Source organism: Stigmatopora nigra, chromosome 11, assembly GCF_051989575.1.
Source record: "Stigmatopora nigra isolate UIUO_SnigA chromosome 11, RoL_Snig_1.1, whole genome shotgun sequence".
In the NCBI taxonomy this organism is placed as follows: domain Eukaryota; kingdom Metazoa; phylum Chordata; class Actinopteri; order Syngnathiformes; family Syngnathidae; genus Stigmatopora; species Stigmatopora nigra.
In genome coordinates, this window is record NC_135518.1 from 4,086,512 (window position 1) to 4,100,238 (window position 13,727).

The 13,727-nt window shown below is 38.2% G+C and overlaps 1 protein-coding gene across 1 annotated transcript; it reads left to right on the forward strand.

The window, feature by feature from the left end:
* Positions 1 to 810: 810 nt before the first annotated feature.
* On the forward strand, positions 811 to 3,194 carry LOC144204256 (NAD(P)H dehydrogenase [quinone] 1-like). Its single transcript, XM_077728123.1, has 6 exons — positions 811 to 965; positions 1,035 to 1,208; positions 2,108 to 2,238; positions 2,316 to 2,429; positions 2,693 to 2,794; positions 2,858 to 3,194. Exons 1-6 carry the CDS (start codon positions 962 to 964, stop codon positions 3,185 to 3,187), a joined length of 855 nt encoding a protein of 284 aa, XP_077584249.1. The 5' UTR covers positions 811 to 961; the 3' UTR covers positions 3,188 to 3,194.
* Positions 3,195 to 13,727: the final 10,533 nt, after the last annotated feature.

A 13,727-nucleotide genomic window follows, 5' to 3' on the forward strand; every position in this document is an offset into this window, starting at 1 on the left:
GCGATAAAGCACGGCAGAAGAGATGCAACGTTCGCCACGGGCCTGGTGGTTCTTGTATTGAACCTTTCCAGGAAAAGAATCACAAACATGTTACATTAATGATATCGCTAACATTGACAGCAATAGAGGTCAAATCCATTTGGACTGGGTTTGCTCAGGTGATGATTAATAGGTCCAGCTATAAAGACTAAAGCTATTAATTTTGCTGACTCCTTATCCTCACAAGGGTCACGAGGGGTGCTGAAACCAATACAAGTCGACTATGAGCATCAGGTGGCGAACACCCTTAATTGATGGCCAGCAAATCGCAGTGCACAAGGAGACAGACACACCTACCATTTAAAGTCTCTTTTCTAGGGGCAATTCAATGTGTTCCATGCATGTTTTGGGGGAGGAAATCAGAGAACCTTGAGAAAACCCACGCAATCATTGTGTGTAGTTTGTATGTTCTCCCCAGGCCTGCGTGGGTTTTCTCTGGGGACTCCGGTTTCCTCCCTCATTCCAAAAACATGCAAGGTAGGCTGATTGGACACTCTAAATTGCCCCTAAGTATGGGTGTGAGTGTGCATGGTTGTCCTTTGTCTCCCCTGCCGCTGACCTGGAATGAGTTGGGATAGGCTCCAGCATCCCCGCGACCCTAGATGAGATGAGAGACAAAAAGTTTGAGAAATAATCATATTTTTTCCCCAGAAAACATTTACCAAAACAGGAAGTGACCTAAAATCAATTAGGCGTCTAGCGCCATTAATGGCAGCCAAAACTCAGTCGCAATGCCGCCCCAGGATATTCATTTTTCCAGGAAACATGCTACCTGTAGAAAGCCTTTCTCAATGGTTGCTAGCGGATTGCCAGCACCTGTGAGAACCAATTAGTCTTAGTATAAAAAGCCTTCACAAGCAGTATCAGTCACTGTAGTAGTTCTTCAGTCTTGCTGTGAGCTTTGTAGCATCTCACTTCAGAAATGGGTAAGTTTGCTTCTTGGAACTGTCTTTAACGACTTTATATAAAAAGCAATAACGTTTTCTTTTGTCTAGCATCGGCAGCAAAGAAAGTGCTCATCGTGTATGCCCACCAGAGCCCTGGGTCTTTCAATTCTGCTGCCAAGGATGTGGCTGTGGAAGTTTTGACTGCCCAAGGCCACACTGTCAAAGTGTCTGACCTTTATGCCATGAAGTTTAACGCCAGTGCTACAGCTGAGGACATCATTGGTGAGGGGAACAACTTAACTCTAACTCTATCCCCCCTCCGCTCATTTAATTCATTGACTGTTAATGCAGTGGCTACCATACATTGGGTGTGAACCATATTTATTTTCAAGTTGTGTTGACATTGACCAGACAGGAACTTTGGTGTATTTAATAACAATAACAAATCAAGTTTTTGCAGAAGCCTTTGTGACAAGGCTTCATGCCAGCTTTGATTAGATATTGAGCAGATGAGCTATTTTTGGATAAAATAAAGTATAAAACTGGTCATTTGGAAACTTGATAGGGATGCCCCCTTACTTAAGACTGTCACGCTCCATTGAACAGTTATGTTTTCCGACCCAAGGGGAATTTGGCTGCTTTAAGTCTTTTAAATACACATACATTTTAAGCTATTGTGAAGCTCAAAAGTGCATTTGGACAGTTTTAGGCTCGGCAATGTCACTGATTCACCGGTAATCAATAAGCTGTCACTATCATGGCACCCCCTGTTTGGTTGCTATTTAGAAAGGTTAACTGGGTATATAATCCAGTTCTGATGAATTGATGAGTCACATCAATGGTAGCCAAACTAGTTAAAATTTTATGGTTTGGTACCTGTAATTAAACTAACTAAAATTTGGTGACTAAGTTTGAGCTTTACTTTTAAGTCCTCTCACAGGCAAATCGTATCAGCCCCTTCTACTTCAAGTTTTGAATATCTAGTCCTCTCTGGTGGCAATAGTTGGCTGGGATATGTTCCAGAACCTCCTGTATGACCCTGGTGTGGGAAAAAGAACATATCTAGTTGGTGCTGAAACATGATCATTAAATCTGGCTGTCTTAGACCTGTCATGGTTTCTGGACATCATATTGTACACGCTCCCATTTTGCTCCTAATGTCATCTCCAACTGGTTTTCAGGTGAAATCAAGCAGACTGAGTCGTTCAGTTATCCTAAGGAGACCAAAACTGCGTGGGAGAATGGAAAACTTTCTGCTGACATCACTGAGGAGCAATGTAAACTTTCAGAAGCTGATATCCTCATCTTCCAAGTAGGCATTCAACTCTTTTACGGGCCATCAATTGCCTTTTGGTATGTGGACCTGAAAACCAGTTTGAATTATTTCAGTTCCCCATGTACTGGTTCGGTCTGCCTGCCATCCTGAAGGGTTGGATCGACCGTGTGCTTACTCCTGGCTATGCTCACACCAAAGAGAAGCGATTCAGTCAGGGTGTCTTTAAGGTGAGGTCCTAACTCTTTTGAGCGATGATCAATTTTGGGAATTTAATTTAAAGACAAGCTGAACTGTAAACCTAATGCCTATCAACTTATCTCAAAGATAATTTACTGTTGCATTTTAATTTCTTTAGAAAATATTCAGTTTATGATTTGCTGTGAGCAACTCGTATCAACTATTGTCAAGGTCTACTTTGTTTTCTTCCGGTTTAATCTAATGTGCTGATAGGGGCAAATTGCTTGGCTAACAGTCTTGTTTCTATCAATAGGACAAAAAAGCTGTTCTGTCATTCACCACTGGCTCTCAGGAATCAATGTTTAGTGCTGATGGTATTAATGGAGACATGAATGTAACACTTTGGCCAATTCAGGTATACTTTCTATTTCCAATTTTTCCTCTTGAGAAGCAATTCTAATTTTCTGCATATGAACAGAACGGCATCCTGCACTATTGTGGCTTTCAAGTTTTGCCGCCACAAATTTTCTGGGCTCCAGCTCTTCTGCCCCAGGAGGCCAGTGCTGCCATGCTTCAGGCCTGGCGTGGTCGGCTAGATGCTCTTATGGGTGAAGCCCCCCTGTGTTTCACACCCATGGACTGTTTTGATGTTGAGAAGGGCTTCCAACTCAAGAAAGAGGTCCAGGAGAGGCAAGCTGAGAAGAAAGTTGGGCTTACAGTGGGAATTCACATGGGAATGCCGGTGCCACCAAACAATCAGATGAAGGCGGGAGTCTGCTATTTGGAAATTGTAAATAAAAAGCCTTGAAACTCTACCTTAGAGTTGGACTGATTCATGTAAAGTCTTTCACTGCCACTAGATATTCAATCTGTTTGACGAGTTGACTCGCTTGCTCTCAGCTTAATGGGTTAGTCTTCTTTTGCTATCAAATGCAAAGCCTTGGTGGCCTCGGTGGCAGGTTTAAGAACCGTTTTGGTGTAGAAATTCTCATGTAATTGAGAATTTAGCTTGGAATCCTAAGTTAATCCATTGACTACACTGGACTTATTTGACAAAGGTATAACTAGTTTTAAACTTGTCAGTTGGATTTGTTCATAGTTCAATGCTCCCCTCCCACACAGGTTAAATAGATGCCCATTACTTAGATTGATTAGAATGTTGCTGCGCAATTTACCTTCACTTGTAATGTAGTTGTGGCTTTAAAATGAAATACTCCAATACTTAATGCAATATAAAGTGATTTAATTGGGAGGTCAAGGTGAATGTTTGCTCAACTCAATGACCGCAATTGATGACAGATGTTCAGTCCTAATTTGACAAGGGGTTCTAATGCAAAAGATATAATGTCAAGGCCAATGTAGTCTGAGTAATGAGCTAATATATTGACTTGTGGTAGACATGACTATCAAAGTAATCAGTTTTGGTAGACATTTTTATGGTTTAGCAATCAACCAAATTGGTAGCAAATATCTTGACTAGCCAAGCCATTGCATGGAATGGCACTTATCTGCTTTGAAGATATTGACATTTTTGGGGAAACCAAGTTTTGACTTTTACAAGGAAGAAAACTTGAGCTAATAAGCTGATTACAGCCACACTTTGGATGAGTGTTATTGGGGTCCTATTTTGACACCCCCAACTATAGTTACTACTATAATTTCTCCAGCACATTGGCTCTCTTTGACAACACATCAAATAAATTTTGACTTGATGGTGCACATAGGGGTTTTATTGCTTTCAATGAGTTAGAAATACCAAAAGGCCCTCGTAAATCAAATATTTTGGACTAAAGTGGCAGTCAATGAATTATAATCAGACTAATTTCATGAACATTCATCTGACGACTCTTTTGTTTCCGCCCCCTCCCATTTAATATGGATAATGCATCTATCCATTAACGGTAGTCAATAACTTATGAATAAACTCTCACCCAAAAAAAAACTTTCACTTCTAATGAATCATGATCTTTTATTTCAAGCCCCTTGTCAAAATGGAAGGGATGACTTTCACCTTCAATGGCAGCCAGTGAGTAATGTGAGACGTTAAAGATTACTTTTGGACAAATTAGATTGGATGTGTAGTGCTGTCAATCTCAGTGAAAAATGATCCCTCCATGCAAGGTGTTCTATTTCAAATGAACTTGAACTCTCTCACTGGCAGTGATTGAGTGAAAGAAGGGTTTCTCCCCAAAAAGGTACTAATTGAACGACTCAAATAAAACCAATATTTGTTCATTCTCCCTCCGAGATAAAATGGATTGGATGTTTAGCGACATCAATGTAGCTAAAAGATGGACAATGATAGTCAGCCAGTCCTCCCAATTTACATTAATTGGACATTTATTGTTGTCAATGGCTGCAAATGACTTAAAACACTCCATTTGTCCCTGATTCCTCACTCAATATCTACATTGTCTTCCCCTAGACTGCCTTAAGGAATGCTTTAATGACAAAGAAGAACAAAGTAGGGTGAACAAGACTTTTGGTTCTTCTCACACACTCCAAAAAGGTCTGTATTTCATTTTTAAGATGTCAAGTTGAAAGCTTGAATGAGTCAATTTCATGTCACTGCTTCCTTTGAACGAATCGTCTTTGCACACCATCTGGTTTCAAGTGTTCGCCTCCCTGTTTGTGGCTGGGCCGAATGTTTGCCAGCAGTTTGTTGCTATCTTCAACAACTCAGGAGCGCATGCGTGCATTGCTTCTATTTTGTTATGGAACAATTTAGTCACTTGCCTTGGGGGATTTTATTTACCTACTACTACACTATGTGTATTGGCACGGGTAAATAATAGCCGTAGTAGCAAACAACTAAGTGATTCAGTCCACAAAAACTAAGGAAAATTCAGTATTGTTTGCCTTGAGGTTTATCATTGACTTTATAATTTTTTTGTGGACAGAGATGTCATTCAAAGTGCACAAACATGCAGGCAAATACCCATAGTTAGCCAAATTTTTAACATTGGTTCACGGACCAGCGTCCGAGTGGTTAGCGCGTCAGGCTCACAGTTCTAGGGTTCGATTCCATGTCAGACCTCATTGTCTGTAGTTTGCATGTTCTCCCTTGGCTTGGTTTTCTCCAGGTACTCTGGTTTACTCCCACATCCCAAAAACACAAGTTGGTAAACTGGTTGGACATTCTAAATTGCCCCAAGGTATGAGTATGAATGGTTGTCCATCAAATGGTTGGCCACCGATTCAGGGTGTCTGACCCGCATGGTACCCATAATTAGCTGTGATAGGCTCCAGCACCCCCTGCAACCCTTGTGTAGATAAGTGCTTCAGAAAATTAATGACTTCAAGTTTGTTTGCAGATGACCGATATTTTTGCTCCTAAAAGCTCATTTCAATCAAGTCAACTGTGTAAATGAAAAGAACAATATTTACTTACCGAAAGTCAACGTTATGTTATTCATCATTACTCATCATTATTCATTAACTAAACTTTTATACTGACCCCTTGTTTATAATAAATATCAATGTGATTTTTTATACTGACCCCTTGTTTATAATAAATATCAATGTGATTGTGCAGATTGTAATCATACCCATTTGTTTGCATTCCATACTAAATATAACTTTTTGTCATATACCTAAATTTAGAGATTAAGTCGGAGATAAAGAGAAAAAAATTGATTCGATCTAAATTGGATTGGTTGTGACATATTTAATAAGTCAAATGTGTTTGGAAAGGCAGCCTGGCTCTTTTGTGACATATAGGGAACAGAGAGCGGTGTTGATGCTTTTCAAATCCCTAATTAAACTCTCATTGAAATCAATTGTAGACCACAATTTTATATATATATATATATATATATATATATATATATATATATATATATATATATATATATATATATATATATATATATATATATATATATATATATATATATATATATATATATATATATATATATATATATATATATATATATATATATATATATATATATATATATATATATATATATATATATATATATATATATATATATATATATATATATATATATATATATATATATATATATATATATATATATATATATATATATATATATATATATATATATATATATATATATATATATATATATATATATATATATATATATATATATATATATATATATATATATATATATATATATATAAAGAATAAATTCAGTAATACATTTCATCAGTGGCAGCCAATGACGTGATAAAACACTTTGCCATGTCTCAAGCAAATCATGTTTTTGACTATTGTCAAAGTTTTACAACCCTAGTGTTGGCATAGAATCGCCGGGTTTTGAAGTGACTTGTGTTTATATGTCAGGGACCAGTCAATGGTCTCTGATCTATTGTCTGTTGAGCTGTGCCATTGTCCATCCAGTTCTCCCACTGTGGAGCCATTTTCTGAAGCTTCAATAGCAGGAAGTGGGCACCAACTCACCAGTCTCGGAAAAGGTCAGTCTTGCTTTTTGAGTAACCCAAATATAGAATGCACCCACTTAAAACTTAGTAATAACGTAGTGTATTGACTCTAAATGTCACAATTGTTCCAAGGCATATGAAGAAAAACATGTTAATAATTGTGTCCAAATTTAAGGTTACCTAAATGCTTAGTACGTGCCTAGGATTAATGAAGGCCGCGTGGTTAGTGTGTCGAATAAGCAGTTCAGAAAATGTATGAATGGATGATATTGGCGATGAATGACATCCAATTAATTTTTACCGGGAGGGTATGGCAGATCTTTATGGGGTTAACTTTTATTCTTAAATCCTCAAAGTAGTCACTTGGATTATTAAGTTTTATAGCTAGGAGTGCTTTATTTTTTTGTAATCACATGCTTGACATGTGTGTCGTTATTCTTTGTTGATGAAATAGGGAAGACATTGCATGCATGGCTACTATTTAACCCATCCGTTCATTTTCCATGGAGCATATCGTAGTTTGTAGTCGGGTGGGACCCCTTTACATCAGACAAAAAAAAAGATGAAAACTTCAGATTGAGGGGTTTGATAACCAACATCATAGTTTGATTGAATTTTTTCAAGATGCTGCCGTCACTCTTATTTGTTTTTCGTGTTTTACAGCCCCTCTCTTTTTTTTAAATTATATTTTAATATTTCTTAATACATTCCTTTTCAATTTACTTTGTACTTTATACTTTTTACTTTAATGATGAGTGATGAGTATGTTAATACTTTAGTCCTTTTTTTCTGTTGATGTTTCATATGTACTGTTAACGGATTCAGTTTTTTATATGTATCGTATCTTGTGCTGACCCGGCGCAACTGTCAAATTTTTAAAGTCAATGTGGCCCCCGGGCCGAAAAGATTGCCCACCCCTACATTAGGACCACCCTTCCATGCTTGGACAATTAAGTTTAACACTTATCATCAGACCAAGCCTTTAAATTATGGCTTTCAGTTTCAGTGCCACCAAATATTTTTCAATGGCAACCATAAAAACATTCTGTACAGTGAAAAGCGGTTGGCATGTCTGCCTCAGAGATCGAGGGTTCAATCCCTGGTGGGTTCCTTGTGAAGTATGCATGTTCTCCCCAAACCTGCGTGAGGGTGTTCTCCTGGCGCTCTGGTTTCCACATTCCAAAAAATTGCATGCTAGCTTGGTTGAACATTCTAAATAGTCCCTAGGTATGAGTGTGAGCATGAATGGTTGTTTGTCAAAGTGTGCTCTGCGATTGGCTGGCAAGCTATTCAGGATTTCTCCCGCCTATTGCCACTAGGTAGTTAGGAAAGGATAAATTTGACATAAAACAGAAGAAAAAATTCACATACTGACGAAATGTTATCAATTCCTAAAGGAATTAATATTCCCAGACAAAAGCCTCAGGAATTCCATAAATTCAAACAGAACAATACTCCCGATTATATTTTGTATGCTGCCAAAAACAATTTACAACAGTTTTAGCAGAACTTCTTTAACTTTTTTGTGCTACTATCAAATTAAAATTGTCCATCAACAAATTCTTTCATTTTCTGAACCGCTTATCCTTATGGAGCTGGAGCTTCCCTGGAGTCAATCACAAGGCCGTGGACACCCTAAATTGGTAGCCAGCCAATTGCGGGGCACAAGGAGACAGACAACCATGCACACTCACACTCATACTTAGGGGTAATTTAGAGTCTTCAGCCAGTTTATCCTGCATGTTTTTAGCATGATGGAGGAAACCAGAGTACCCAGAGAAAACCCACACAATCCAGGGGAAAACAACTAAACTCCACACAAACCTTCGATCCCAGAACTGTGACACTGACAGGCTAAACAACAACCCCTGTTTATAAATTAGAACTAAAAAAACAAAAACCAATTGAATAATTACATTTTTAAAACCTGTGTAGTAATCTTGATCATTCTTTTGGCTCATACCTCTACTATAAAAAAGTTCCCATCCCCACTCAATGGGCCATTTTGGTTAATGGTTGTGGTTGGTGATGATGTAGTCAAGCGTGAGAGCAAATTCCTCATTCCTGTCATAACAGTGATCACACAAAGGCCACACTGTGACACAGAGGTAAAATAAATTGCTTCTGGGGCACCAATCGTGCTTCATTACAACCCATTTCACTCGGCAACCTTATTTCCTGATAAACGATATGGCATATTTCACCTCATCCGTAAACTTTCATTTCAACCACGTTTTCTCTGGACTTTTGGCCGTAATAGCTGGCCCGTTGTTAACCCTGCGACATGTGGCATGAACACAGGGTAGCATTTACAACCTACTCAAAACACATCTGGCTCTGTTTCACACCACTGAATCAATGACTCAAATCACACCTCTCTTGTAACTGAACAAACGTATTTGACTTATGAAAATCATTTGAAAAATGGGCTTCCATGTTTTGGGCCAATATGCTGGATTTAGTTACATCAACACTTCACTTGCTTTGTACGTCGATTTTTTTTTCTCTCCATGTTTTCAGCATTTGATTTTTCATTAGGTCAGACTCGGCAAGCTTCTTGGTTACATGTGGCCGAAAACATGTTGCTAAGTTAAAATAATGTCTCGGAACCATTTTAAGAGGTGAGGGCTGAATGCGACGTTGTAAATTGGTTGATTGTCAAAACTCATAAACTACTGGGGAAAACCAATAAGTATCACTATAATAACTAGTTAAAGATGTTTGTTCGTATGAATCAAGTTAGCGAAAAAAAATTCTAGCCTCTTTACCTGATGATCCTATAATATAATCACTTATTCTCAAAATATAAACATATCCTGCAAGTTTGATCATAATCTTTTAATTCGTTCTCGGGTTATGTCGAACAAAAACATGTTTGTAAACTCTTTAACCTTCAACGTCATTACTTCAAAATTGAATCAGCCCTTTTTTTGTTACATTTTTTATTGTTTTATTTTTCAATCCTGGAATCCGTGACGTTAAACCTCCAATTCATCTAAACTGGGAACACAAGCTATGAGTGCACAGCTTGAGTGTCATTAAAGGCCATCAAAATTCCATCCATTTGATATGATTAGCAGTTCTGTCAATGACAGCCAAAGAGTTGAAGCAAAATTTTAAAGCATATTTGAGGTTTCAAACGTGTCTTAAAATAAGCAGCGTTCCAACATTGTTTCTCCAAAGTCATGCTGTGTTATCAGCTCATTTGCTCAGTTTCCTGCTCCGCTAATTTAAGGTCACCGCTTGTTTTCCAAGAAATTGTCTGTTTTCATTTTGAAGGCGAAAAAGCCATCGCATGCAATGTCTTGGCTAAGCCAGATAGGCAGAAATGTGATGCAACCAAGACAAGATGTTATATTTATACCCGTTGGCACAAACAATTCATTTTTATAATCAACTATTCACAATTGTTTTCCATGAATTAAATGAATATTTGAATGTTTACATTTTTCAATCGAAATTTCAAGATTTTAAATATATGTACATATATATATATATATAAATATATGTATATTAATTTTTCAAGATGTATTTTCTTTCAAAATGATCATTGATCACCATTCATTCATCATTGGCACAAACAATTCATTTTTATAGTCAACTAATCATATTTTTTCCCATGAATTAACTGAATATTTGAATGTTTATATTTTTTTATAGGAATTTTAAAATAGAAAAATTAAAACACAAAAAAAGTTAAATATAAGTACACATATTTTACTTTCAAAATGGTCACCGATCACCCCATTTGCTTCCATTAACTGAAATTGAACTGAAAGATGATCATTCACAGCCAGTGCTCACAAACAAAAACATCAATTCAATTTGGACTGGGAGGGTTGGCATCATTCCATGCACAATAGATCCCCCTTCCTTCAGTCCAAAGGTATTGAGCGCTTTTCCCTGCAACCTGTCTTTAGTGGGAAAGGATATCACTTGGGTTAATGGTGCTATTATCACTAAATCCAGGTGTTAAAACCGTAGAAACTTCCAGGATATGATGGCAAATGAAGCAGCTGGTTAGAATAATGCGCAAAAGATCTCAGCAGCTGTGGAGGATAGTCTACAAATAGAGCGCTGGAGTTCTCTGTGAGTTCCTAAGTGTGTGAGAGAAAAGCAAAATAATAACAATCACTGCCTCCTTCCTCTTTTTTTCCACGTAGCATGCGCAGGATGTGTCTTTCAGGCCTTTTCATCCTCGTCTCCATCCTTCTTTTGTGTGAAAATACACAGGAAACCTCTTCCGCAAGCAGACTTTTCACACACTTTTTCGTTCATTAGTGTTGTCGGTGGCATTTTTCAGCACCCCTCCCCCTTGGGTTTCCCTTCCCTGACAGGCAATTGACTGTGGTGAACCGCTCTGATAGGATCCAGGCAAAAACCTCCACGTAAAGCCTGCCACTTCGTACTAGATGGATTGAAATCATGCCTATCCAGGTTTCCACTTAGGAACTGATGTATGGAGTGCCTGCAACTTACCGCCTGACGTGAGCGATCATATTTATGAGCAGGAAGACTGTGTGGCGGGAGGTCTGTCTTTCAATGTTGGATTGATGAAATGGTAGCCTTTTAACTCCTGTCACAATCATTTCTATAATGCCATAACTAGAAGCAGATTTGCTCCAACACGTTGCCTACATGTGTTTTGTCAGTCTTCTTTCTGTCTTACCATATAGATGAAAATATGAAAAATAGAACGTGTTTGCACTAACCAGCATATGAAAGCAGTTCATGTACCAATAGTCATGATTACATATAAGTATATGTATAACAAAGAGTCTCTGATATATAATTAGGAGTTGAAACGAGCAGCAAATTAACCAGTTTATCCCTAGACAAACCTTCCCAGTTAGCAATCAGGTTGTAAAGGGACAAAATCAGTTGTCAATCAAGATTTTAAAATAAATAAATAATCTAAATAAATACACTATGCACATACAAATAATGGGTCAAGTCTGGGGCAAGAGTACTTAGCACGTCCGCCTCACATTTCTGTGATTGAGAGTTGACTGATTGGCTTCCGACCTTCCTGTGTGGAGTTTGCATATTCTCCTTGGCCCTGTCTGGTTTTTCTCCAGGTACTCCATTTCCCCCCACATCCTCAAAAACAGACCTGCGAGGCTGGTTGAGCACTCTAAAAATTGCCCCTAGATATGAGTGTGAGTGTGAATGGTTGCCCGTTTCCTTGTGCCCTACGATTGGCTGCCCACCAATTCAGGGTCGTCCCAACAAATGCCCGTATTAGCTGGGATAGTCTTTGATTCCCACGATTTTGTGTTCTTCCCGCCTCTTGTACTTCTTAAATGATGTTGGTATTTCCTCACATCTTAGTCTTGGCATTTGATCTATCAGCTCTAAAAACTAATTTCTGCCAATAAATCAGTTTTGAAGGATGGATTTTAAGAGCAAGTAAACTGGAGACCGAAACTGCAGATGCTCTCCAGATCGTCATATCCTGGCGGCTATGAGACCTCCAATAGAAAACACCTGTTTTGAGTTTTATTATCCATCTTCATTTTCTGCTTCAGGCTAGAGTATTTACTGTACATCCCGCTGAAGTTCCTGAGTGCCTTACGTGTTTACGTACATAAAGCCTGCAGTGTTGGGTTTTGGGTGCGAGCCTGGCTCTCGCCAATCACAGCATTTTCTCATTTGCGAGTGGAATGCCAGTTTGTTTATTTTGAAGGGACTCGCGAAGCCTTAACGCAGCTTTAAATGTCAATAAGTGAGCGGAGGACAAATTTGTGCTTGAGTGACTCAACATACCTGACTGCAATATTTTTCTAACGCGTGGATGAAAATGATGTGTTTTCCTTTGCTTCCCATTATAGAGGGACTGGTAATAGATGTCCACTCCATTTGAACTGGGAGGGGTTATGGGGCATATTGTCTTTCAGAGATTGAATTGAGATATATTAATTTCGTATATTCATTTGATGGCAGGTAATGCGTTAAAAATAGACAGATTGAAGGAAAAATACCAGATGTCCTCTGGTTTTTGTCACAGGGTCCCGAATCACTGGGTGCCATTGATGTCAGTAGCCAATTTATTTGAACTGGGAAGGTTTGCGGGCTAAAGGTCATGTTTTGGTGTGATTGAAATTGAATTAAATTGAATTGACCTGAATTGAATTGAATACTTTCATTGTCATACTAAAGCTTTCACCACAAAGTGCACGAATAACCACAGGGAAACAAATATTTTGCCTGCCATTGATGGTGTTCGATGTAAGATAAATTTAAACTGACACTCTTGTAGACTGCCTGCTTAATTAGTCATTATTATTGCAGTTATTTGTTGTTACCTGGGGCTTGTGTGTTAGCAAGTGGATTGTGTGTTGCGGACTCTCAGCCAGTAAACCGTAGTTCATTATGAACGTGTTTCATCACATCCTTCCATTTGGTTTGCCAAATATCTCCTCTTCTTCTGCTGTGTTTACTTCCCTGAGCCGGAATGTTTTTTTTCTCAGGCCTCACACACCTGTTTTCCCAGTGTGGCCCCCCCAATAACAGAGTTTGGCAACCATGTGCGAGGCTGAGAATGTTTCCGCGAGACGTTCCTAAATCCCTCTTGATACTGAGGACAATGCCTATGTGTGCAGAGTATAATAGCGTGATTTAACTCATTTACTGCCATTGACAACAATAGAAATAAACTTCATTTTAATTGGGATGGTTGGCATTGACTGATTATGTTTCAGTGCCATTGCTGCCAATAGATGTCCAATACATTTGGACTGAAAGGGCTGAATGAACAACCCTTTGTCTCTATGTTTGTACTCAACTCAATAAGAATAAAGGGGATAATATAATAATTTCTGTATATTGTAGTTGTAATATGAAACAGACGTGATGATATTTTGGTGTAGACTGTAGAAGATCATAGAGATCAATAAAGGAATTTTGTGATCATTTCAATGAAGTAAGTT

What these genes read in the sequence shown, in the direction of transcription:
- LOC144204256 (XM_077728123.1), top strand. An exon ending in CTGATATCCTCATCTTCCAA is followed by an intron (nt 2,239 to 2,315) that starts GTAGGCATTCAA and finishes GAATTATTTCAG; the next exon opens with TTCCCCATGTACTGGTTCGG. An exon ending in TCAGTCAGGGTGTCTTTAAG is followed by an intron (nt 2,430 to 2,692) that starts GTGAGGTCCTAA and finishes TTCTATCAATAG; the next exon opens with GACAAAAAAGCTGTTCTGTC.